General features: G+C 36.2%; 1 protein-coding gene across 2 annotated transcripts in view; it reads left to right on the top strand.

Annotated features, from left to right (window-relative positions):
• Positions 1 to 27,702, top strand: part of galt (galactose-1-phosphate uridylyltransferase) — a 133,980-nt gene that overhangs the window by 19,080 nt on the left and 87,198 nt on the right. For both annotated transcript variants that reach the window (XM_051907629.1, XM_051907630.1), the window contains exon 7: positions 15,794 to 15,916. In XM_051907629.1, coding sequence (XP_051763589.1) covers positions 15,794 to 15,916 — 123 coding nt within the window. The remainder of the gene's footprint in view (positions 1 to 15,793; positions 15,917 to 27,702) is intronic.

Raw genomic sequence — 27,702 nt, 5'->3', positions numbered from 1 at the left:
GTCCCAACTATTTTGAGACCTGTAGCAGGCATCAAATTTGAAATGAGCTCATTTTGTGCATAAAATTGTAAAATTTCTCTGTTTAAACATTTGTTATGTTATCTATGTTCTATTGTGAATAAAATTTTGGCTCATGTGATTTGAAAGTCTTTTAGTTTTATTTTATTCAAATTTAAAAAAAACGTCCCAACTTTTCTGGAATTCGGGTTGTACTTTCATCCTATTAAGAGAATCAGCGAGAAGTTGACCGTTTAGTCACTGGTTTGATTCACTGACACATAGACAAAGGGCATCCGACTGTACATGAATCATATATCGATCAGGCATTAGAATTAACACAGTTACTTACATGTTGTTGCACTACTGTCAAGTCCATATTGTAAAAGTCTGTTTGCAAAGCCTGCACTAAAATGCGATTGATTTATTGTTATTTTTAGTCCTGTATCACTCTTCTCTTCTTGTCATCTCACTAACACGCCAGTGGGCAAGGCTAATGTTGCAATGATGAAGTAGCCATTGATTTCTTCTGCGGAGGCAGTGCTTCACCTATCTATGACATAGATAGGTACATTCCGAGACGAGTCGTTCGCTGGGCCTGGAGTTCGGAAAAGCTTTTATTGGACTAACAGGGAAGTTTTCAGTTCTAAACTTACAAGATATTCTTATAGTATGATGACCTCTTATATATCAAAAGCTGAAGGAAAAGTTGATTTCTCAATTCATGGCCCCTTTAAAATATAAATTATTCCTGTGATCAAAGCTGAATTTTCAGAATCATTACTTCAGTCTTCAGTGTCACATGATCCTTCAGAAATCATTTTAATATGCTGATTTGATGCTCAAGAAACATTTCTGATTATTATTAGTTGAAAATCATTGTGCATGAAAAATATGAATATAAAGTTTGAAGAACAGCATTTATTTGAAATAGATTTTTTTTGTATTATAAATGTCTTTAACTGTCATTTTTGATCAAATTAGTGCATCCTTGCTGAATGAAAGTATTAATTTCTTTATTAAAAAATCTTACAGGGCCCAATATATAATTTTATACTTAAAAATAAATTATAGTTCACTTTTAAAAGAGGCCTGAGTTTGATTCTTTAAAGAGGACTTCTTTCACTTACCTACTGGTTAAACCAGAGGAGATGGACACTCTTTCACTGCTTGTATTGGCTGAAATAGTTACTGAGTGAGGTTAAAATGAAACCAGATTGAGTAAATGATGCTGTCAACGGATGTGCCCGAAGCCAAATACCTTATTCGGAAAGGCACGAATAATGGCTTAAAAAAGAATAACAAAAACTGCTGAATAATAGAAAAAAAATATTTGGCAGACAGTCAATTCTCATGTTTTCTGGATAACAGGTTGCAAATCAAATCTCTGTCAAGAGTAATATCAGCTACAATACTGAATTATACACACTTTCTACTACTTGATATGTCTATTTAAATGTTTTAAACCTTGTACGATATGATAGGCTACATGAAATTTCTCTGTCTTACTCTTTCTATCGGAGACCACAAGCATTTAGGTTATGTATTCTTTATAATTTGTTCATATTTGCATTTGCATAAAAGTTTTTTTAGCAATTGTTTTAGCAAAAACCTTTTTCTCTTTTATTTAACATTTATTATTATTGTTTTAATTAGAAGATATTTAAATATTTATATACTGTGAATGAGAAAGGTCCCCAAGCCGGGACTCGAATTTGGGTCGCCCAAAGCACAACCGAACTACATCTTGAAGCACTGCCTACAAGGCTATTGGCTCTGACAATTAGAAGATATTTCAAGAAATGCTATAATTATAATAAAAATAATTATTTCATGTCCTATGCAAGGAATAATTGTTAGATAACTACTAAGGGAATAGATATATATATTTATAACCTTCTTCTCAAGTAATTTGACAAACTTCCAGTTAGAAAAGCCCCACCCATTTCCGGCTTTATCCAAATACAGATATGAATAATTCTGAGATTGTTACAGATAGATACAGATACAAATATTGGCTCCGCTGTACACCCTTACTTACAGCATGATTCATCACAATCATATATCTCTCATTGTAGTATCAACCGTGTCTCAGATGTTTCTCCTAAAATGCCTTAGGAGAAATAAAAGTAGACACAAAATGTCCAACAGAATCATTTAGCAAATTTTTAATAGTACTAATACACATTTTCCCCCAATTTGATAGCTGGTTGCTAACCAATTCCCTTTTAAAAATTTAATAAGAAATGCAAATCTGACGGCTAAATTAGTGGTCTCGTGGTTGATTGATTAAATTCACTGGTAGAAAAATCCACTGATGGTCTTTTTACTTTTTGTGTGAAATACGTGTAGAACCTCTCAAGAAGAGGGATATTATCACAGAGAATTTGAAATCCAGAGCTCACACAGTTTATCCAAATCTGAGAACCCACAGCAAACAACATGTCTTGATGGACAATTGTGGTTAGGCATTAAAGAATAAATAAAGAATCTGAATTGTGTAAAAGAATGATCAATCTTCTCTTTTTATGATTCTGCTTCATTTCCTAAGCCAACTCCAGTGACGGCATTTCTGGTTTATTCCTGCATAAACACGCGTTGTGTATAATGTCATCTTATCTATGAATTTACATACACAGCTAGACCGATAGCAGAGAAATGGCAAGGAGAGAGATTGCTGGTCAGTAGTGAGATGTGATTGACGTTCTCTTGGAACTCCGGCTGATGCCTTTCGAAACGGCAAGCCAATCTACCGCTCTCCGCGGGCTCCGACACAAGCAGGAAATAAATAGCATAAGCGTACGTCAGGAAACGTCAATCATCTGAGCCATCTGTTAAGAATAGACATATACAAACTCTGGAGAACTGTAGCGTTCCAAAATATCGCCTGCGGGTCAGGCCTGAAAGTCATAGCGCCACGCTTCTTTTTAATATCTCTGATGTTGTCACTGCTAGCATATTTACTGACTGTGAGATGTGTTTCTGTAAGTTTTTTTTTTTGCTTCACTGTTCTAGAGAGTGATGGACCGCTGTCTGGCGTTTTATTTTGCAGAGGTTCATAAATGTGGCCTCTAGGGCTCCGGGACGGATGCGTGAAGACTGCACGATTAGTTCCCCCTCCTCCAACACTCCGTCCATCCCTCGTTACCGACCCCTCCTTTATCACTCCTGACATTCAAATCAGCAGCCTGAATACCGAGGAGCTGCACGTGGCGCCACACACACCGCCGACCAATCGGACTTAGCTTGCTTAAAGTCATGCCAGATTTGCCCGATATTACTTCTAAAACAGTGAGGAGAGAGAGAGAGAGAGGGAGAGGGAGAGAGGTGGGCTTTATGATTTCACATGCCGCAAAGGATTTTATTTCATTTTAGATATTTAATTGGAATTCTTTGGAAAATGGACTCGATTAAATGAGTGTTTTTCTCTTTCGTCGCCTACTGGGACTTAATGTTTAATGCATAAGCACACCGGCCTCATTTTCAATAGCACTTTTCAAGTGCTTACCTGTGTGAACTTTTCTAGCCTCAAAGGTTGCGTGGAGCTCAGAGGGAATAGCACTGTCATTAAGTACGCATAACTAAAGGCCTTCATGTAAACGACGTGAAAGCAATTATGAAAATGATGATACAGAGAGGGCTTTTTTTTAAGTAGTCATCACCTCAGGTTGGAGAACCTGTTGACTTGCTGTACTCAAACACCCCACTTAAGGTACGTTCACACTGACAGTGTTTTGCAACCACAAAAATGACCAGAAGGCGTTATCTTCAGTGTGTCTTGTTCATGAAACATGAGAAGAATGATATTCTCTGTAATTAATTTGTAAAGCACAAAATGTGACAATTGGCAATTGGCAATTTGAGGCAATGGATACATTTTTCTTTTTTTTTTTTTTATGTTTAAAAAAGACACTGCAGAGTGTGACGTCATATTACGACTGTTGCAGTATCCATAAAAATTTTGCATGCTCAAAGTCTAGTGTGACTGCGGAATTATTCATATCACTCATATATCACCACTCCAGATCCCTTTAAACCAAACCACATTGGAAAGTGGTCTGAGTATGGCTTATGTTTAGTCACTCATGTTCACTATTGGTTCACTTATATGTGATGTGAACACAAACCAAGTTCACTTTATTTGCATAATTCCAAATCATTACCATAAAGTACAGATGCATGCAAGATCGACAGTTAAGTGGATTATAATTAAATATACAGTGTATGCTACCATTCAAATGTTTAGTGCCAATAAGATTTTTTTTGGTTTTATCTCAGAGTGACTATTAGTGATGTGACAAAGGTGAGCACAATTGAACTTTATGGAAATGAGCAGAATTTCTACCAATCATACAACTCCTTCTGCTAAACTAGTAAACTGTTTTGTTTTGTTTTCTCAGCACAATATTATTGTTATTGCTGTCCAGTGTTATTGTTAACTGAAACTAGTAAAAAAACAGTTTCATTCATTGAAATAGAACAAATAATAAATCAATATTGGATGGAAAAATAAAATTAGAAATGTTGCATTGGAAACTAACTGAATTATATGGAAGCTTGTTTCTAAACAAAATATAAAAGGTAATTTCGACTTTTTATCTCACAGTTCTGACTATTTTCCTCAGAATTGCGAGATATAAAATTCTGAGAAATAAAGTTGCAATTGTGAGTTATAAAGTCAGAATTGCGACAAACTCACAATTGCAAGAAAATAGTCAGATTTGCAAGTTTATAATTTACTTTTTATCAATTGCTTTCTCTTGTTTCCTTCTTTGCTAGCGAACGCTAAGTTTCTCGGAGGAACACAACATTTTTTGCAAAAGCGTTGACATAATTTTTCCTCCCACCTCATATTTTTTTTCTTCACCATGTCCCTTTAGGGGCTCCGTAACATAATACTAAATAACACTGTTGCTATCTAAGTTTTCATGTTTAATGCAGGTCGATTGTTAAGGTTTTTGCAAAAACTTGCAGTTTTGAGGAATAAATATTTGTAAAAAAGAAATTCTATTCTATTCTAAATTCTATTCAATTTCCAAATGTATAAAGTATTTTTAGATAATAAATGAGTTTGTGTTTATTTAATAAAAGTGAGTTCTTGCAAAATGTTTACATATAATTTTTATGGACTTTTAAGACTTTATTAATCCTTAAATGCATTAATTTTTCGTCAATCATTATTACATATTCGGGTCTTTAACGACCCGGATCTACATTTAACGGCTGGATCGCTAACTGCTGCAATAGTATAAAACTCTCCTCATATTTTAATAACAATTATAAAATTATAAAATAAAGCATATTAGTTACCTTTTGAAACTTAAATTTGAGCAGATGCTTTTTACCATCATCACTGTCATCGTCAGATCTCATTTCCCCAGTACATTCAGCATCTGACTCATATTCGCTATCTCAACTATATTCTCCACATATTCAACGTCTTCAAAAGCTGACAGCTTCTTCATATGATCCACCATCAAGCAACAGTGACACTAATGTTTAATTGCATTCATTACTTGCTTTGCAGTAAATTGCTGAGCCATTTCAAGTTTTGCTGATAATACTTGTTATTCTTTTGTTTTATGTCTGCGGCGATTATGAGTGAAACATCACGTCATCAGATTGTGTATCAGATTGTGTATTAGCCACCTTGAGGAATAAAGGTGAATTACACTTAGTGAGTTAGCAAAGAATCAACAATGGTTGCAAAAACAAACAAAAAACAAAAAACACTTGCTTTTACTATTACATACCTCGGGTTGCTAGTGTCCCTATTCACTAAAAAAAAAACAAAAGCTCATATTTATAAGACTCATTTGGATTTGTTGTATGTTTATGATACACTAAAAAGATATTGTCTCGCAGGAGCCATTAATTCAAGAATCTGTCTACACTCTGTGTTTTGCACTGTAGATTTAATAGTGGTGTAGGGAAATGCAGGGAACATTGTCAGAGTATTCAAATGAGATGATTGATGTAAGCATATTTTTACAAACAATTTTCCCAGATATTTGTTCTGCTCGATGTTTCTTGAATGTGGCTTGATGTTACACAGTTTTGCACTAAGCAAATCTTAATTGCCTAATTATTTGTGTAGCAGGTGTGTTTCTGCTCCACAGTTTCCCACAATGTCAGGGAACACGACTTGGAAAAACATCTTTGAAAACCATCCAACAGTGATTCATATTCTGTAAACACTGAATCCAATCTTCTTTAACCCTCCTCTATTCATCTGCTTTTAATGCAGACACTGGCCACTTCTGAGCTCCCCTGTAGAAATCACCCTAAATATGATGAGGTGATTGGAGATGTGACCCATGAGTAACGATTCATTTTCTTTTCAAAATCCATCATTTTCAGAAATCCAAGCAAGCTCAGACATTTTGGCCCACCGTCTCGAAACGCAGAATAAACATGGACAAACAAACTGCTGCTCGGTTCCAGATGTTTGTTGGAAATGTGTCTCATTGCCGAGGCCTTTAAAAAGAACAACCTTGATTTTTCTCAAGTGTTATTTAATTTTTACTGCATTATAAAAGTGAACTGCAGGGGGGAAAACACATCATCCAAGTCTCTAAATGAAGCAGCGATGTTGGGTGTAGGTGATCTAATGAGTCATTTTCATTCTTTCTTCCAATGATTTCAACACTCTTGGCTGCAAGTGTGTCTGGTCATTATTTGGTTTCACTGATATTTAAAATCCACATGCAGTTAAGTATTGATCCTATTTCAGTGGCGTAGTCAGAATTTTATTTCCTGGGCAGAAGTGAGCAGACACTTTCACGTAGGGTCCTTCACTTTCCTATTCCTTTATAGCCAAAAGCAAACTTATGGACTCAGTACTCTAATTTCAATAATTTTTCTCCTTTATTTTTATTGAAAATAAACCATAGTAGAACACACATACATTACAGTAAAACTACCACGTCTTTATCTCAAACACGTTTGTAACTCTGCATGTTGTTAACATAACCAAAATATATTCACAATGGGCCTCATTTATCAATCTAACGTAGAAATGAGTGCAGATCCGAGTGCAGAAATCATCTTACGACAGGGTTCACATGTGATTCATGAAACATTCGTATGCCGCCAATCCCATCGTATGAATGATTGTACGTTGATAAATGTGGCGGGTGAAAACAATCGTCATTTGAATTTCATGCCCCTAAACATTCGTGGTTTAGAAGCCTCGCCAATAGAGTTTACGACATGGAGAAACGTAACGCAGCCAAGAAGAGGAAGTAATCTCACGAAAGAGAAAATACTCCAAAACACCCGTTAAGCTCGTAATTGCAAGCAATTACATTAATTAATGTGTATATTAAATACTGGAACATTTACAAGCATTATAGCCTAGGCTATTTTCCCCTCACTCCACAACAAAACCTTTCAATTTAACGGTATTCAGAACAGAACAAGAATGAAAAATGAGTAGCTATAAATTAAGTCATACAACACCTAGAATAGATACAACCTGTCCACGTACAAAATAACACAAAAAAAGATCTAATTTTCAAAAAAAAATAAAAAATGGCTCACCTGTTAAAGAATGAGCCGGAGACTCATTCTGGGCTTGAAAATGAAAAGTGTTTCCATTACCCGTGGGATGATGGACAGGTTTTCTTCTGCGTCAATGCAAATTTTTAAGTATTTTTTTTTACAGAATTTTGCTTAAACAACGCTGCTGTTTTTCATATAATACCAAATTTTTTGGCCAAATTGTGCAGCCCTACAAAACAAGCACAGCAAACATAGTGTAACGAATTTAAAGGTTCAGGGAAGGAGGAGGCGAACGTTCAACGTAAAACTTTATAAAATAAACAAATAACCAAACAAAAGTAAAGTAGCAGCACCTCACGGAAGACTGCCGCATAAAAACATAATAAAACACAACATAAATAGTCCAGGCCTGGTCCTCTTTTGTCCTTCACTTTCGTCACTCCCTCTTTTATCCTCCTGAAACTACACCATGAGACTCAAGGCCGGTGTGGCGTGGCCTCGCTCTGTTCCCATGGCTCTCAGCCTCGCCCTGCTTGCAACATACCCCGATCGCCCCTCACAGGCCAGGGCGTACCATCAAGACTGCGCGTGTCAAGGCAGTCGCAGCACCTTGGGGAATGGACAGATGAGGCGAAAGCAAAGGAGATGGAAGGATGAGGAGAGATGGAGACGAGAGAGGGGAGAGAGGAAAAAATACTCTTGGTCCGGTTCCCAAAATGCACTGCGATCCGGTCCTCCACCAGCCGGGTGAACTCCTTCACGATGCCTGGTGGTGGTGCTAGATATCCTTTGGTGGATGGCGCTCTAGCTCCTCCGACGCCTGGTGGACGGCAGCGATTCCTCCGTATTCGGGCAGCCGCCAGTGAGTCCCCCCATTCCATGCTCCTCCCCATCATGGCGGATGGCAGCAGGCTCCGGCCTCAGCCAAATGCCGGTGACTCCGCTCCCTCTTGGAGGGCAGCCGCCCCTCCACATCCCAAGTAGATGGCAGCGAGTTAGTCCATCCTCCCGGCAAATCACTCCATACTGCCGCCTTGAGTGTCCATGGTGGTAGACTCTGATCAGTTGGATGGCACTGCGTATTTCCCACAACGGCAAGGGCTCGTCTACAGCACGTTCCTCCTTCCTCCCGGGTTTCGGCACCAGTGTAATGAAGTTAAAGGTTCAGGGAAGAAGGAGGCAGGAACCGCCACATGTTTAACATAAAACTTTAATTATAAAATAAACAAAGCCCCTCACAGATGACTGCTGCATAAAAACATAGAACACAACATAAATATTCCAGGCCTGGTCCTCTCTCGTCCTTCACTGTTGTCACTCCCGGAGCTCCTCTGTGAGACTTGAGGCATGTGTTTCCACGGCTCTCTGCCCTGTTTTTTTTTTTTTTTTTTTTAAATCACAATCACAGTTTTGTATCTCAAAAATCAAAATTTGATTTTTTTTTTTTTTTTTTCCCTCCCTTTAAATCGTGCAGCTTTACTGACTGGGTTTGTTTTTCTAACTTTGTTAAATAAACCCACATCCATCAAAGAAAAGTTTTTAGAAATGTGTCAGTAGTTATACACCAGTTTTAATAGTGTTACAGAAGAACTGGGATGAATGTATTCAGTCATCCATGTCTTTTGATGTGAGTCTTCAGTCAAAATCTAACCCGAGAGTTCAGAGCAGTCTCACGTGTGCATTTAGAGCCATAGAGCTTGACTGTAAGACCCCAATCAATGAGAAAACTGAGGTCAAAGAATCTCTCAGAGGTACATATTAGATTCTGCAGGAAGTGCGTGCTTTAAAAAAGAATGTGGAAATGCTTCTATTTGCAATCAGTAACCCAGGAGAACTCGGTTCCCAGTTCTCACAGAGACCCTAATTTATCATTTAGCAAGAGAGCTCATTTTCACAGTTGCTTTTTTAAATTATTTTTGGCAGCAGGCAAACAGAAATTTGTCTCTTGATTATAACAACTGCTCCCTCGTGGATTATGATGGATTATGGAAACGTACACAAGAATTAGAATTAGCTTCTCATTGATTGACTGTGAGCTTTAAACTTCTCCAGTAATGTCACATTAGTCAGCGATGTCCGTGAACACAGGGAATATCTTAAAATGTTCAAATTCATTCTGGCATTTGTAGACCACATATCATTACAGACTCATTTTCATGTAGCTCCATGACTCATTGTGGAAAGAAAAAAAAACAAAAAAAAAAACATTCCTTCTGACTGTTTCATCCTGTTTTGTTTACGATGTTGTCATCTCTGAGATATCCTTGACAACAGTTGGTGAGTTTGCAATGATGAATTGCTCATAGCATTTTGAATGTTAATAGACATATCTGTTGGAAAACTTTACCCGTTGCTGTTGAAAATTGACTTTTTATTAGACCTCTAAATGTGAATTGAATGCAGTTGGAAGCATTTCTAAAAGTTTAAGTATGACCAGAACAATCAAATGTAATGAACTTTTTATTGGGTACTAACTTTGGTCTCAGATGAGAGATCACGTAACGCTGGGCTTGGCAGGTGTATTGGCAGCTACAGGAGATGATGTCGCTGGTTTTGGCTTGTTAGTTTCTAGTGGATGTTTGGATTAAACATGCAAAGGCAGTAAGAGACTGTGACCTTGACATTTCACAAGCTCAAGTGTCTTTTCTCTTTCAGTCTCTTTTAGAAGATAATTGCCATATGGCTGCAACGACTGAGAAAATTAAATTCGGGATGGTTACTGCCAAAGAACTGTATAATTTTGTACCCTGGTTAAATTTCATCTTAAGTGCTTTATAGAAAATTATAGAAAATGCTCTGCTGTTTCTTTTAATACTGAATGTACTGATATTAAATTAATTAAAATTCTTACTCTACTACGAGCTAAAAGTACATTTATGCAAGTATTGAAACCACATCATCTAGACTTTTAGACTAGACTTCTTCTATACTGTCACATGTATAGGCTAGCTACTCAGCATCTAGTGTTACATTAAGATGGTTTACTAGTTGTTCTTGGTTGACTACCGAGCTGGTCAGAATGATGTGGTTTGATGGTTTTAAATAGGTTTTGGGGACTTTTCAGCTTGTAGACTGGGAGAATCGCACATGGGTACCTGTATGAACCTGTATATGGACCTGTTTGAGTCCTGCACACTAGTACTTCATGATACTCCACCTGACCTGTAGAGGGCAAAATGAAGATGTTTCGTCTTTATACTATTTTACACAGAATGAGTTGTACAAGGTCAGGTGAGTCAATGACAAATGTGTCCAGGGCTGTGTCCGAAATCGGGTCACCGTGATTTTGCCAAGTAAGACATGTTCCAAGATCACCATATTTTGTTGATCCTGGAACAACATTCCTGTCCAAAAACATAGTCATATCCCTAACCCTAAACCTGACCCTACCCATAACTTATCCCTAAAATCCGAGGGAAATGATGGGTGAATAACACTTATGTAGAAGCACCTAACCCCGGCTAAACTTGACATAAACTGTAAACTTGTCCCTCAAATCTGATTGTTTGATTGGAATGTTGTTCCAGGATCCAAAAGATGTTAATCCAGGAACATGATGTACTTGATGAAATCATTTTCACCTCGAAATCACCCCCTATACCCTTAAACAGAACACTATATGAGGGGTAGCCATTTGTAGTGGTGTCCGAAACCATAGTCTACAGTGCTCAGCGTAAATGAGTACACCCCCTTTGAAAAGTAAAATTTCTCAATGAACACAAAAACAATTTCCAAAATGTTGACAAGACTAAGTCTAATATAACATCTGTTTAACTTATAACATGAAAGTAAGGTTAATAATATAACTTAGATTACACATTTTTCAGTTTTACTCAAATTAGGGTGATGCAAAAATGAGTACACCCCACAACAAGAACTACTACATCTAGTACTTTGTATGGCCTCCATGATTTTTAATGACAGCACCAAGTCTTCTAGGCATGGAATGAACAAGTTGGCGACATTTTGCAACATCTATCTTTTTCCATTCTTCAAGAATGACCTCTTTTAGAGACTGGATGCTGGATGGAGAGTGATGCTCAACTTGTCTCTTCAGAATTCCCCATAGGTGTTCGATTGGGTTCAGATCAGGAGCCACTGAATCACTTTCACCCTGTTCTTCTTCAGAAATCCAACAGTGGTCTTAGATGTGTGTTTAGGATCATTGTCATGTTGGAAAAGTACACGACGACCAAGGGCACAGAGTGATGGTAGCATCTTCTCTTTCAGTAAAGAGCAGTACATCTGTGAATTCATGATGTTATCAATGAAATGCAGCTCCCCGACACCAGCAGCACTCTTGCAGCCCCACATAAGGACACTGCCACCATGTTTCACTGTAGGCACCATGCATTTTTCTTTGTATTCCTCACCTTTGCGACACCATACAGTTTTGAAGCTATCAGTTCCAAAAACATTTATCTTGGTCTCATCACTCTCTGGAGTATAGAGTCCCAATAGTCTTCATCTTTGTCAGCATGGGCCCTGGCAAATTCTAGGTGGGCTTTTTTGTGCCTGGGCTTTGGGAGAGGCTTCTTTCGTGGACGGCACCCATGCATGCCATTCCTCGGCAGTGTACGCCGCATTGTGTCACGGGAGTTTGGCTTTCTACTTCTTTAGATGATTGCAGTGAACTTGCATGCCGATTTTCTTCAACCCTTCTCATCAGAAGACGCTCCTGTCGAGGTGTTAACTTCCGTGGACGACCTGGACGTCTCTGTAAGATGGCTGCAGTTCCATCTTTTTTTAAATTTTTGTACCACTTTTGCTACAGTATTCTGACTGATAAGTAAAGCTTTGCTGATCTTCTTGTAGCCTTCACCTTTCTGGTGTAAAAAAATTATTTTCTTTCTCAGGTCTTGTGACATTTCTCTTCCATGTGGTGCCATTGCTGACAGCATGAAATTCGAAGGGGTTTTAACACCCTTTTATAGTCAACTGTCTGCTGGACACCTGTGTAATGAATAATTAGACTCACCTGTGGCTGAATTCTTGTTAAATTAGACATTTGTAGTCTAAAATTTAGCTTTGCTTCAGAGACTTTCAGTGGGGTGTACTCATTTTTGCATCACCCTAATTTGAGTAAAACTGATTTTTTTTTTTTCTTTAAGTTATATTATTAACCTTACTTTCATGTTATAAGTTAAACAGATGTTATATAAAACTTAGTCTTGTCAACATTTTGGAAATTGTTTTTGTGTTCATTGAGATATTGTTTAAAATTTTACTTTTCAAAGGGGGTGTACTCATTTACGCTGAGCACTGTACATTGAGTGCACTCATTCAATCCCACAATGCACAGCAATAACGAGTGTACAACTGATGTACACTCAACGGCTAGAGAATACCCAAAATGCACTGTGAGAGTCGAATGCGCCGAATAAATTCCCGCGTCTGACCAGAAGATGGCGTCCACAGCTGAATCTTCCATCCATCCATTTTCCAAACCGCTGGTCCAATGTGGGTACAACGTAATTTATACAGGTATAAATTCATTTAGAATTGGTTATTAAATTGTTTAATTAATGTTTATACATAGTTTCCATGACAGAGTTCAAGATAAATCTTTTCATTACTACTGGAGCTGCCAGTTTGCTAGGTTTCAAATAATTATTAAACAGCAAACACAAACTATGCAAAAGCGGCAGCCTATCCGGCGCACTCGGTGTCCGAATTCAGTCACTCGTTTTCATTAACTCCTTTCAGTTAACTTAATGGACTGATGTAGGGAATGGTGAATCAGGGTATGGGGGCGATTTCAGACACAGCTCAACACAAAGAAAAGGATGAAGCTTTTAACAATCTACTTTAAAAATGCTTTCATATGAAAAAAAACAAAAAAAAAACAAAAAAAAAAACAGCTTAAAGAACAGTTAAAGGCACAATATGTAAGATCTTTGGATTAAAATATCCAAAAACCACTAGAACAATGTTATATATTTTGTTGACTTGTTTTCTTACATTATCCCAGATGTTTCCAAGAATGTTTAATAAACAATTTTAACCAGGACACGGACCTGCGTTACCCTTGGTTTCCAGGTTTATTTTGTAGAAACCATGGAAAAGCCAAAGACGCTTTAATATATTACATGTTTTATTGGACAAGGGAACAACTTTTTGGTTACATTTATAGACAGAAAACGAATTGTTATAGAGCTCAACATGTTTATTCTTTCTGTTTGAATCTCTTTTTTTTTTTTTTTTTTTTTCTCTGCGACTGCATGTTTTACCATGCTTCAGAGAAAAACACTATTTTGTCAAGTGGCTAACATAGCATAATCAGATGCAGATTTATTTTTAGTAACCGTAATACAACATTTTCTCCATAATACAATATGTTTTAAATTTAATTGCATGCCGTTTATCAACAAGCCATCCAGCATTTATTAATATGATATTCTAAAATCATTTACTGCCGTGTGCAACAAGTGTCTCACAGCAGCCGTAGAGCGAACACACAGAGTAACGTTATAACATAATTTTCAACACACTCAAATGTATTTAATATGATAAACAGTGCTGCGTTACCCATGACTGGAAGGAGCGGAAGTGGCGACTTTGGCATAAAAAAAGTTCCGTGCTCATCCCTCATTAGCAATCGCTCCAGCGGCCTCTTTCAGCTCCAACAGCACTCGGCCCTGCTTTGCTTCATACTACAGTAATGTTAATAATCTCATCCATGAACATGATTTCTGCCTGAGTCCTGTCCCGATTCTTTTCCACCAGCTGCGAGGTGAAGACGACAACTCTCAAGATTCTGCACTCAGTCTCGGCATCATCAAGCTATGCTTTTGTTTTGAATAGGCAACCTCTAGCGGTGAAAATTTACATATTTAATGTAAATTTTAAATATGTAAAAATTTACATGAAATGTGCCTTTAAGTTGTAATGACTCTAAAAAATGTCATGTGGCGTAACCCTCAAGTAAAAAGTAATAACTTATTTTCTTAACACTTTAAATACATGTGAGTATATGCATCTTCATTAATTTATCAAAAACATTTTTATTCATACATTGGCTATCTGCTTAGCATGTAGCTTAAAAAATTACCTTCAAACTATTGCTTAACTTTTAGTAATTTATCTTGAAATCAAAACGTACCTCATTTATTTCCTTAGTATACTTTCCTTTTGTTTGGTGAATTATCTGAACTAGATTCGAAAAGCGTTACCAGTGCAATACATCAAGATGCTCTCATTTATCTTCTTTACCATATCCTCCCCAAAAGGCAGAGCGTTTCAGGAGTTTATTTCTTCGTAGTCTACAAATCCAAGCTTAAAATGTTATAAGAGAACCTTCACAAGCACCACTGCTTTCCATAGCTTCTGTTGTGGGTTAGCTGCTTTAGCATGCACAGATACATACATCCAGACAGACATATTTGGATGTCATACATCTTTAAGGCTAAAGATGGGAGAAATGTTATCACCAAGTACCAGCTCCACTAGTTGCAAAGTATAATTTGATCTGTTTCTGTGTACATGTGCTTCACTGTTAAATACAGGCTTTTTTAATTTTTTACAGCTGGAAGGGAGATTTTTATTGATTACAGGGGACCAAATTTTTTTTAATTTTTATGTACTATGAATTGCAACCAATTCAGTGGTAAATTCATGGTACCCTTGAGAAAGTCTTCCGAGGCATGTGTGGCACTGCATTAAATTGCTAAAATTGAGTGCCCAAAAACTCTAAATCACTATGCAGAAAATCACATTTGTCTCGGGAGTGAATAATGACCAAGTTTTCTTTCCTCAGGAAGATACGTGAATGGAAAGCTCTTGTGGGAGCTCTGGTGGTGAGGAAATGTATCAGAAAAACAGAATCTCTTTTACCACCCTTTTTTGTTGAAGATGTATTGGATATGTTGTCAGAAGTCTCTCTGGGCAGCACCGGGATGTCTTTGGCGGCTGGAAAGATGAATGTTTTAAAGTGGTTTTTTTTTCCAATTTCCATCCCTATATCATCTCTACAAGGCTAAAGATGGGAGAAATGTTATCACCAATTACCAACTCCACTAGTTGCAAAGTTTAATTGGATCGGTTTCCATGCACTCTGTGCTTCGCTGGCCACATGATTCGCTATCAATTCGCATATGTTAAATACATGCCTGCGGTTCTAGTTATTTTTATAGCTGGAAGGGAGTTTTATTTTACTACGGGGGACGAAATGTTTTTTTTTTTTTTTTTTTGTCCCTGACAGCTATTCTGAAGGTTTTATCTGTTGCAACAGTCTGATTAGCGAGACTACCCACACATGTTCATGTCTTCATGCTATTCCTGTTCCTCTCTCTAGGTTTGGGCCAGCAATTTTCTTCCCAATGAGCCGGCGCTGGCAGAGCGCTGTCAGAGAGACTTCCTGCAGAAGCACGGAGAGCCGATGCTGGTGCAGTACGCTCGAATGGAGGCACAAGCACAGGTAATACACCCACATAAGACACAGTTCATAGCGTTCAGCGGTCTGTCAGCATAAAAAAAAACTCCCTAGATAAAGGCTCTCACAACCACGATGTGAGAGTGCTTTTGACAACCCTGCTGAGGAAAAAATCAACAAAAAAACAGCATAAACCTGTCTAATGTGGTTTGCCATTCTTGGTTGACCACCAAGCTGGTCAGAATGGTTTAGGTTGATGTTTTTAAAGGGGTTTTGGGGATTTTTCAGCTGGTAGGCTTGAAGAATTGCACATAGGTCCCCACATGGACCTGTTTGAGTCATGTACATTATTAGTTTGTGATACTCCATCTGACCTGTAGAGGTCAACATGAAGATGTGTCAACACAAAAGAAATTCAGGGGACCTGTTACCACAACTTGATAAATGCATAAATAAATGCATGGGTGCAAGACAAAAAAATCTAATAATTGCTTCTGACAGCTCACTGCGGCATCTGCGGGACACTATTAGCATGTTAGCCAGGGTGTTACTCACAGTTGAAATGGTATTACTCGCCAGTTGCTCTGTAACTTTTTATGAATTTTGACAATGCATGGTTGTGGGAATGTGATATGGCTTAGTGCGATCATCAAATCGCTGTTGTGATTATATAAATATACCTGTGCTGCATGTTTCTGGAGCATTCGTTCATTTTCGATTAACAGCCAATGATACTTTTCAAGTGCTGTGTGTGTGAGTCGCTTAAAATTTACATTTGGGAACGCAACATGTGCCAACCACCTTCCCAAATTCGTAATCAGAATCGTTTATAAATCTGTTGTTGTCAACAAAGAGAAGATAAATGAATAATCAATAAATTTTGATTAAAGATTATGAGGCACATGGATTTAAAAAAAAATAATGATGTGCACAGATAAATCATTTATAATAAACACAGCAGTATTCCATAAAAAATAAGAATTATTCATTTTGATTTCTTGGTGACTTTAGGTGTTTTTTTTTTTTCTTTTTTTTTTTGTTTGTTTGTTTAATAAAGGAAAAAAAAAAGACCTTAAAGGGTTAGTTCACCCAAAAATGAAAATAATGTCATTTATTACGCACCCTCATGTCGTTCTACACCCATAAGACCTTCATTCATCTTCGGAACACAAATTAAGATATTTTTGATTAAATCCGATGGTTCAGCGAGGCCTGCATAGACAGCAATGGTACTTCCTCTCTCAAGATCCATAAAGGTACTAAAAACATATTTAAATCAGTTCATGTGAGTACAGTGGTTCTATCTTAATATTATAAAGCGACGAGAATATTTTTTGTGCACCAAAAAACAAAATAACGACTTTTTAACAATATCTAGTGATGGCCGATTTCAAAACACTGCTTCGGAGTGTTATGAATCTTTTGAGTCGAATCAGTGATTCGGAACGCGTATCAAACCGCCAAACTGCTGAAATCACATGACTTTGGTGACTCTGAACCACTGATTTGATTCATAAAGCTCCGAAGCTTCATGAAGCTTCAATAAAATGATGAATCTTTTAAAAATGAATGTGCCAAGTTCTTTATATTGATTTTGTATGATTTTGAAGAACTTTTATACCATTTTCTAGAGCAGGTAAAAATTCATGACTTTAAAAATGTCATGTGGTGTAAGTAAAAGGTAATTTTTTTTGTCTTGTTTCTAGTCCAAATATCTAAAAATTCTTAAATCAAGAAGCATTTTCAGGACAAGTAAAAATGATTGTCTTGTTTTCAGAAAAAAAAGTCAAAATTAAGTAAGTTTTTCCTTAAAACAAGCAAAATAATCTACCAATGGGGTAAGCGAAATATTCTTATTTCTAACCGAAAATAAGATTATTTTGCTTACCCCATTGGCAGATTATTTTGCTTGTTTTAAGGAAAACAAGACAATAATTTTTACTTGTCTAGAAAATGCTTCTTGATTTAAGAAAATTTTGATCTTTGGACTGGAAACAAGACAAAAAATCTAATTAAGAAAAGCACTTTTTTGCAGTGTAAGTCTTAATAATTTATCAAAAACTTTATATTAACCTTGCCTTGTCATTATCTGATATTTTAAGGGAAACACAGTCATGAGGGTCTGCAGTGGTCCTCGCTATGACATAATTTCCTTTTTCTCTCTGCATGTTTATGTTTATTAGTTGCACCACGACCTTGATTTTGCAATTTTATTTTAAAAAATATTACATAGATATATTCATTTTTATATATTTGTATAATGTTTTAACAAACTTTGTTTTAACTTCTTCACAGCTTTTTTTTTTTTTTTTCTCAGAAAAAAATAATAAAATTAAGTACTTAGTAAGGTTTCCTTCCGTTTAATACGGATTTTAACTAATTTTTTAATCATGATATCAGGACTGTTTTTTTTTTTTTTTTTTTTTCTTGACCTCTTTCTGTCCCACCAATTTTAATTCATGAATTAAAAATTAAAAATGTTCAAGTGCTTATGTGTATGAATCACATTTTTAATGCATTTATAAATAAACGAATATATATAGCAAAATAATTAGATATGTCCTCTTTCCCCTTGTTTAATTGTATATTTTGTATAATTTGATCATGCTTTTAGCTTGTGTAATGTAGTATTCTCAGCTTTGTTTAATACATTTTACCATGTATTAAACAACTGAAATTTCCACTGAAATTTCTCCGATTTCTACATTAAACAATGTGGAAAAGCTGCACAGATTGTCTAGGCCTGTCCATCACTGTCTACCATAACAAGTCGTCCTTTCTTGTCTGCTTGTTTGCATTCTTTCTTGTTTGCAACACCCCCTTATAAACAGTTATGCCTCCTCACTCACTGTATCGTGCTTTACAAGGGGGCGTTGAAGGCATTAGCATACAGGGCTGGATGTGTAGTATGCTGGTTGTGTCTCCATGTGTCACCTGGGCCCTGATCATTATATTGTGCGGGGCAGGATGCTGATGGCATGCCGAATCAGCAGGGAAGAGCTGAGTGCACACGCCCGATTCCGCTGCTCTCGCACTTCAGCGCATTCTGCTAGCCAAGCATGGAACGCAAAAAGCTTTCATTAGCATAATGAGGCAGACATAACTCTGAACTTGGTTAAGTTTATGGTTAGAGTAGAAGGTGGAAAATATGATTTACAGTGATGTGTTATTTGTAAGTACACATGCTAAAATAGCTTTATTCCTAACAGTGTTTAAATACTTGTGGGTGCATTATATTGTCCATGACAGTTCATAATATTATATTCTGCTTTAAATGATTTGATTAAAATTAATAACTATAATGTATTTTAACAACATTATTAATAGATATTATTTATTTAATTAATTATTTTTGTAAATAAATACTATTATAATAATATGGTATTATATAATATTAATTTTGTAGTATTATATTTCACTTTAATAAATGCCATTCAAAAGAACAACTTTAATATATATTATCAGAATAATTAATTCATGTTCAAAATTATTTAGTAAACATTATGCAGCTTAGCACAGTTCCTTATATAATATTCAACTTTAATTATTTTAACTATTATGACTTTGATTACTAACAAAAGTTATTTATTTATTTATTTATTTATTTATTTATTTATTGTGAATTATTTTTGTAAATATTAATTTATTTAACATTATGTAGTCCAGGACAGCTCATAATATTATATTCCACTTTAATTATTAATAATAATTGGTTTTAACACTATTATTTATTGTAAAATATTTTTGTAAAAAAATAAACTTTATGTAGTACAAGAGAGTTCATAATATTATTTTACACTTTAATTTTGCTAAACTTAAGAACTGTAATGTATTTTAACAAAATAAATTATTATTATTATTATTATTATTATTATTTATTTATTTATTTTATTTATTTATTTATTTAGTAAATCAGTTTAGGAAACATTCATTTTGTAATCATTTTGTAGCCCAGGACACTTCATAATATAATAATCCACTAATCCACAATTAATTTAACTAAAAATAACTTTAATATGTAGAGTATTAGCATGGTGCTAGCAACACCAAGGCAATGGGTTTAATTCTCAGAGGAAGATTAAAAAAAATAAACAAACAAACAAAAAAAAAACCTGATTTAAAATACCACTTTGGATAAAAGTATCTGCCAAATGCATGAATGTAAATATATTTGAACAAAATTAATAATATTTATTTATTTTTTGTTTAAGTTATTTTGCATTGTAATTTATTAAACATTATATAGTCCAGGACAGTTCATAATATTATATTCCACTCTTAATTATTTTAATTAAAATAAATAACTTCAATTTATTTTACCTTTTAATTCAGTCTATTTTTAACTATTAATGCAGAAATGAAAGACATGCTTTAAGAGTTATTTATTTATTTTAGGTTAGTTTATGCCTTATGTATTAGGTCAGGTTTATATGAAGTACTTGCCTCCTACCTACTACTTTAGAATCTCTAATAAGTGACCAGTAATGTATTCTGTCAGATATACTTCCCAGTGCACACTCCATCAATCAAGCGCCCTGCATTCTCCTTATTCTGGACTACGTTCTCCTTGCTTTCATCTGTAAATGCTGGAGATTCTTCTTTATAGGCTCCTGCTGCTCCAGAAGTCCCTCAGCTCAAGCTCTAGTGAAGATTATGAGGACTGTGATAGAATTATAATAGCGCCAATTGTGAAGACTGTATTAGCAGTCTTATTACGTGAACCTCACAAAAACATGTCCAGCTCACATTCAACCATCAAATCTAAGAAAAAAAAAATAGACAAAATGATATTTTGCATAAAGAAAATGAAGCCTAGGACCATCTGGATTTTTTGCATCGTAACATTATTTAAATTACAATTAAATTATCATTACTTTAATGTGTCCAGGCGTTTTGTGAGAATACTTGTCACAATGGCAAAAATTTTCAGATCACAAGTGATAATATCATGTTACTTTGACATTACCATAGTATTGAATGATTACTAATATACACTACCCATTCAAAAGTTTGAGGTCAGTGAAATAATTTTTATTTTTTGTATTTGTTTTTTTAATAAAAATAATACTTTTATTCAGCAAAGACACTTTAAATTGATCAAAAGTAACAATAAAGACATTTATGTCACAAAAGATTTCGATTTCAAATAAATGCTGTTTGTTTGAACTATTAATCAAAGAATCCTGGGAAAAAAAAAAAAAAAAAATGTATCACGGTTTCTACAAAAATATTACACAGCACAGCTTTTTTCAACATTGACAGTAAGAAATGTTTCTTGAGCAGCAAATCAGCATATTAGAATGATTTTGCTTAATGATTATGCTTAATGATTATGCTTAATAAGCCGACAATGCATGTGATCATGTAAACACGTTTACCCGTTTTCCTTTATCGAAGTAAGGTCATAAATGGCTTAAGCATAAATGATCGCCACAGCTAGATTTTTGCCCCTTACACTGATTTCGCCCAGCATGTAAACACATTAACTTGCTTTCTGGCAGCGTATTGAAGTGCACATGTGTGATATGTGACAGAAATGCATCCTTACTGCGAATTTAAGTGCATCCGACAAAGCAAACATTTTGAACTAAGGGAGGAGGAAATATATCACAAACTCAGACTCTTTCTTGACCCAAAGAAGTATAAAAATGTGTTCTCATTTTGTGCAGCAGAAGTAAAATGCTGCATCTGTAACTGCATGAGAGGATAATTTATGAGCTGTAAGTTTCCTGTTGACATGTTGCAATATTCTTATTCGATTTTAATGCTTTATTTAACATCACAACCGACATAACAAATGAAATACCGAGTCAGATACGCAAATTATTATGTTTTGACATCACTACCGGGAAATAACCTGATTTATTAATAAAGTCATGTAAATGCAGTTTGCTTGCATTGTTGGGTTATTGGTTTGCATGTAAACCCGGACAACAGGTTATTTCAATAAGCTGATTTTTGTAAGTGTACTGTAAACTGGCGTAATGATGCTGAAAATTCAGCTTTGATCACAGGAATAAATTACATTTTAAAATGTATAGAAAACAGTTATTTTAAATTGTAAAAGAAAAAAAAAACAACAACATAATATTACAGTTTTAACTGTAGTTTTTGATTAAATAAATGCAGTCTTGGTGAACATTGTCACGGTTGGTTTTAATGAAGCGCACAACGAAAGGAGTAAGGAACAAAAACTGTCTTTAATAAATCCACAACAGAACACTCAGGAGATCACAGGACATAACGTGAACACAACCACATTAACACTGGTGATACCAGACAAAAGAACTAATGAAACACAGGGCTTAAATACAGTACATGAGCAGCGTAATTGATGTCAAACTGAACAGGTGTGGGAACTAATTAACAACCAGGGAAACTAACTAGGGAACACAGGCAGGCAGACAACCAAACAGGGAAACCAAAACAGAATATAACTGTTACAAACATAAGACACTTCTTTCAAAACATTAAAAATCTTAACCACCGAAAATGGTAGTGTACGTTTACTATGGTATTTAGATTATATTTCAAGCTACTTCAGAGAGTAAAATGGCATTACCATGGTACATTTCCAAAAAAACCCATAGTATTCCATATTCCGATATATTACATTGCAACAAGCCAATTCCACATGAATGTGTCCAGTGCAGCTGAATGCAGAGCCTCCATTGTGTTCATTTTGTTCCATTCTTATCATTAAATGCCGTTCCATTGTATTCTAATATGCTGGATATATTCCATTTTGGTTTGGTTCGCTGCCTATAATAGGTGAGAGAAATCTTTTGTTGTCACGAGTGCATCGGAGGAAATGGCGATGACTCATCTCGTTCGCACCACAGGGCTTCCCTCCCCGACCTGGGATTTCCTATTATCACGGAACAGCTCTGGCTGACAGGGCCTCCATTTAGTCTCTCATGTCTAGGCGGTGGGGGGTCAGGAAAAATGTGCTAGCCAGCTGGAGGCAAAATTCACCATGCTGTTCCTGTGCTTTAGCCTGGTGTCCTGTGAATCGCTAATGCTCTCTGGCTCTTCTTTTCATAGCGTATGTGTCATTCTGAAATTAGAACTTTTGCCAAATGTAAATTTGATTCAGGCATTGTGAATAGAACCTAATGAGAATTTCAATTACAGTAAACAGAATAATGTCTGACAATTTGGGGTCTGGGTGATTTATACTTCTGGGTATATAATAAGCTGTATATTGAAGGCTAACAACATCTGTGATGATAGTCATCTCATGCATGCAAAACAAGGAAAATTACATTAGATTCTCACATTACTCTGATGAGTGTGTGAGGTGTATTTTTCCAGAAGTCTTTCTGGTCTTCTCTTCTTTAGTCTTGCGCAGCCAGACTTTTGACTATTGGCACAACGTCTGTTCCAAGTTGTAGTTTGTTATGGACAAGAATTGCCAATTTAGACAGGAACAGGCCATCTGTCTGACTGACACGTAAAGCAATCACTGTTCGTTTTTTAACTTTGTATTTACAACTGGGTCTATCTGAAGTTAGCGTATGATTTTTTTTTTCATGGATTTTGTTTTCTTGCAAATGCCTCAAGCAAAGGTCTTGAAAATGACTGGGTCATTCCCACCAGTGTTGTTATTGTAACTAAAACCAAAATTGTATATATACAGTGCTGCTTGAAAGTTTGTGAACCCCTTGCAGAATCTGTGAAAAGGTTTTCACCACCAGCTCTTAATGCATCATGTTTCCTTCTGGAGCATCAATGAATGTTTGAAAATTTTTTTTCAAAGTTTGAGTCCCCCAGTTGTCCTCAGTGTAAAAAGATGGATCTCAAAATCATACATTCACTGCAGGAAAGGGTTCAAATATGCAAAAGATGCTGGAAATCTGAAGAATTTTTGGGACCTGGAGGATTTTTCTGAAGAATATTGGGCAGTTTAACTGCTCAGGACAAACAAGGGACTCATGAACAACCAAACCAAAACAAAACAAAAAACAAAACAAAACAAAACAAAACAAAACAAAACAAAACAAACCAAACAGTCGTGGATCATCCAGGTAACCACACACGGTATTAAGAATCAAGGGTTCACAAACTTTTGAGCAGGTCGTTTTTATAAATTCAGCTATTTTTGTTTTGTCTTGTGGACCATATGTAAACATTTTTATGTAAAATATCTTATTAAGGACAGTACTAAATAAAAAAAAAAATGACATGCATTTGTATGATCCCTCTTATTTTGTTAAAATTATTCACATTTTCACAGATTCTGCAAGTGGTTCACAAACTTTCAAGCAAATATATATATGTATGTATGTATATACACTTTACCCAACCTGGTCTCTGAGATCCTGACACCTTGCACTTTACCTTAATTCTTATTCTTTTGCAGTTAAAGTGTCTTTTCTTCTCCACCTGTTTTTGGCTGACCCTGCTGACCCAATGGATGTTTTGCTGTTCATTGGTCATGCCTTAACTTTGCAATTTCTAGTATTGCATCTTTCTCATGAGTTTTTAATAATTTTTGAATTTTCAGTCTGAGTTAAGTATCTTTTTTTTTTTCTCTCATTTTGACTGTAAAAGAAAACCTGCCTAATAATTATGCACACCTAAATATATGGTGTTTTTCATTTCCAGCCTTCATGAACAATAATATATCACTTATAAATGATTAAATACAAAATTAATAGTAGTTATTAAGATTGCTGTGGTTTGGAATTGGTAAAATGTGTTTGGGGGAAAAAAAAAAAAAAAAACTGATCAGAAAATCAACTTGCCTAATAAATCAGGCATAACATTATGACCACCTTCCTAATATTTTGTTGGTCCCCCTTTTGCTACCAAAACAGCCCTGACCCATCGAGGCATTGACTCCTCTAGACCCCTGAAGGTGTGCTGTGGTATCTGGCACCAAGATGTTAGCAGCAGATCCTGTAAGTCCTGTAAGTTGCGATGTGGGGCCTCCATGGATTGGACATGTTTGTTCAGCACATCCCACAGATGCTCGATTGGATTGAGATCTGGGGAATTTGGAGGCCAAGTCAACACCTCAAACTAGTCGTGCTCCTCAAACCATTCCTGAATCATTTTTGCTTTGTGCCAGGGGGCATTATCCTGCTGAAAGAGGCCACAGCCACCAGGGAATACCGTTTCCATGAAAGGGTGTACATGGTCTGCAACAATGCTTAGGTAGGTGGTACGTATCAAAGTAACATCCACATGGATGGCAGGACCTAAGGTTTCCCAGCAGAACATTTCCCAAAGCATCACTCTGCCTCTGCCGGCTTGCCTTCTTCCCATAGTGCATCCTGGTGCCATGTGTTCCCCAGGTAAGCAACGCACACGCACCTGGCTTTCCACGTGATGTAAAAGAAAACGTGATTCATCAGACCAGGCCACCTTCTTCCATTGCTCCGTGGTCCAGTTCTGATGCTCACATGCCCACTGTTGGTGCTTTCAGCGGTGGACAGGTGTCAGCATGGGCACCCTGACTGGTCTGCAGCAATGCAGCCCCATACGCAACAAACTGCGATGCACTGTGTATTCTGACACCTTTCTATCAGAACCAGCATTAACTTCTTGAACAATTTGAGCTATAGTAGCTCGTCTGTTGGATCAGACCACATGGGCCAGCCTTCGCTTCCCACGTGCATCAATGAGCCTTGGCCACCCATGACCCTGTCGCCGGTTCACCACTGTTCCTTCCTTGGACCACGTTTGATAGATACTGACCACTGCAGACCAGGAACACCCCACAAGATCTGCAGTTTTGGAGATGCTCTGACCCAGTCGTCTATCCATCACGATTTGGCCCTTGTCAAACTCGCTCAAATCCTTATGCTTGCCCATTTTTCCTGCTTCTAACACATCAACTTCGAGGACAAAATGTTCACTTGCTGCATAACATATCACACACACTAACATGTGCTGTGATGAAGAGATTATCAGTGTTATAGTGTAATAGTACATAAATAATACTAAAATAATACTGATTCCTACTAAGCATCTCCCCATGCCTTAATGTTTTGAATAAAATATTAAACTCACAATTTTTAAAATTAAAAGCTATATTTGTTTTCTTCACAATGTCACAATTAAGTTAACATAGGGTTGAAATTTAAATAATTTCACCACTTTTCTAACATTAAAAACGGGCAATTTATTACCGTTTCTTCATATTTTTTGGGGGAAATTTTTTGCTTGAGAAATATTGTTTTTATTTATAATGAACTTCCATCCCTTTAGTCTTTTGTAATATTCCTTTACCTACTGTAACAAAAGTGTATAATGGCATCATCCTACAGGAAGTGACATCATTTTGGTCGGGCACAATCATCAATAAGTAGTATTATTTGGTATGTCTCACTTTTAAAACATTCAACACTTAATATAAAGGCAGAAATTGGCATGATAATATGAAAACTTCAAAAGATGGTTAAAAACCATCCAAATAGTTGACATTCTCATGTAATCTAACTGTCAGTAACTCACTGATTAGCTCTTTATTTCCACACTGTTAAGTTCTGTTCTTTCAGTTGTTTAACTGATCAAGTTATAATCAATACATTTAAATGTTTGAGCTTGACAAGAGCATATTTCTGAAAGTCTGGTATATTATGATGTAGCGAATCTGTACAGGTATTTAATTAATTTATGGGTGAAATATATGAATATAATAAATCATAAAGCTTTATGATTAATTATAATACATATACCGACCCGAGAGGGAATTATACATATATTGTGAGTTAATTACCACGAATTATAATCAATCACATATATGATTAGTTCTGGTTTGATAATAATTTAGAGAAACTATTAGTTTGTCCAGCAAACCGTTAGCTCCTCATAGCCGATTATAAAAGGAAGGTTTTTCTCTGGCCACGAGAAAGACTTCCTATTCTAGCATCAATGCGTAAAGCAAGGATACTGGATCGAAACGTTAAAGTGACCTGGGTTTGTTGCATGAGCAAAAAAGACAATCGAGCATGAATATAATGTATTTAATATATATGAAACTACGGATACAGAGACTATACTACTAAACATACACAAACAATACACATATATAGAAAGCGAAAGTAAAGTCAAGAAAACAGAGGTGATCAAAGGAATGGCAACTTACTAACAGTTAAAACCTTTGAGAGCCAGCAAGGAAACTCAGCTTACACATCGAGCTTAAAACGCTTTGGAAAGAATGGTTCTATACTTGCATAGGTTCAGGTGCTGTGGTCGTTTCGTGTTTCTGCAGGAGTTTCGGTGCGTGCGGCTGAAGCGATTGGTCCTTTTCCGAGAAGGTGTTCTTCGGCGGGATTTTCAAACAAGGGTTTAACTTAAGAGTAAGATAACCGGAAAATAAAGAAAAAGAGTCCGTCTCCTAGGCGATGAAGAGAGAAGACTTAGGGCGACGGATGAAGAGGGTTTGACAAAGAAACTTGTTGCCAAAAGATGGTCGTCCCGAAGAGAGGGGGCGCGTGATGGAAGCGCGGTCGCCGAGACGTCCGGGAGAGACGTGTGTTAAATGGCGAGAGACAATCGAGAGACAAATGAGAGACGCGTGTCATTGTGTTTTAAGGACAACAGGCCAGAACGCCTCCTGGGATACATCAGCCAATGATGAGGGTGCGATTTTGGCGGGCGAACTCTTTCTTTGTCTCCATTTATGACCTAATTTGCATGGTTTATGAAGTGTCCGATCTGAGTACATTTTCTTCAAAGTACCATTAAAAATAGAAAAATGCATTTTACAGTCATGTGACATACATTTTCAATTAGAGCATAACGAAAGCTTTACAATGAGACCAAACTTGTCAGATGGCAAAGACATAAAAGGTGAGATACAGTTTATACTTGTTACTTGT

Source organism: Ctenopharyngodon idella, chromosome 10, assembly GCF_019924925.1.
Source record: "Ctenopharyngodon idella isolate HZGC_01 chromosome 10, HZGC01, whole genome shotgun sequence".
In the NCBI taxonomy this organism is placed as follows: domain Eukaryota; kingdom Metazoa; phylum Chordata; class Actinopteri; order Cypriniformes; family Xenocyprididae; genus Ctenopharyngodon; species Ctenopharyngodon idella.
This window is presented reverse-complemented; position numbering and strand designations above follow the sequence as displayed.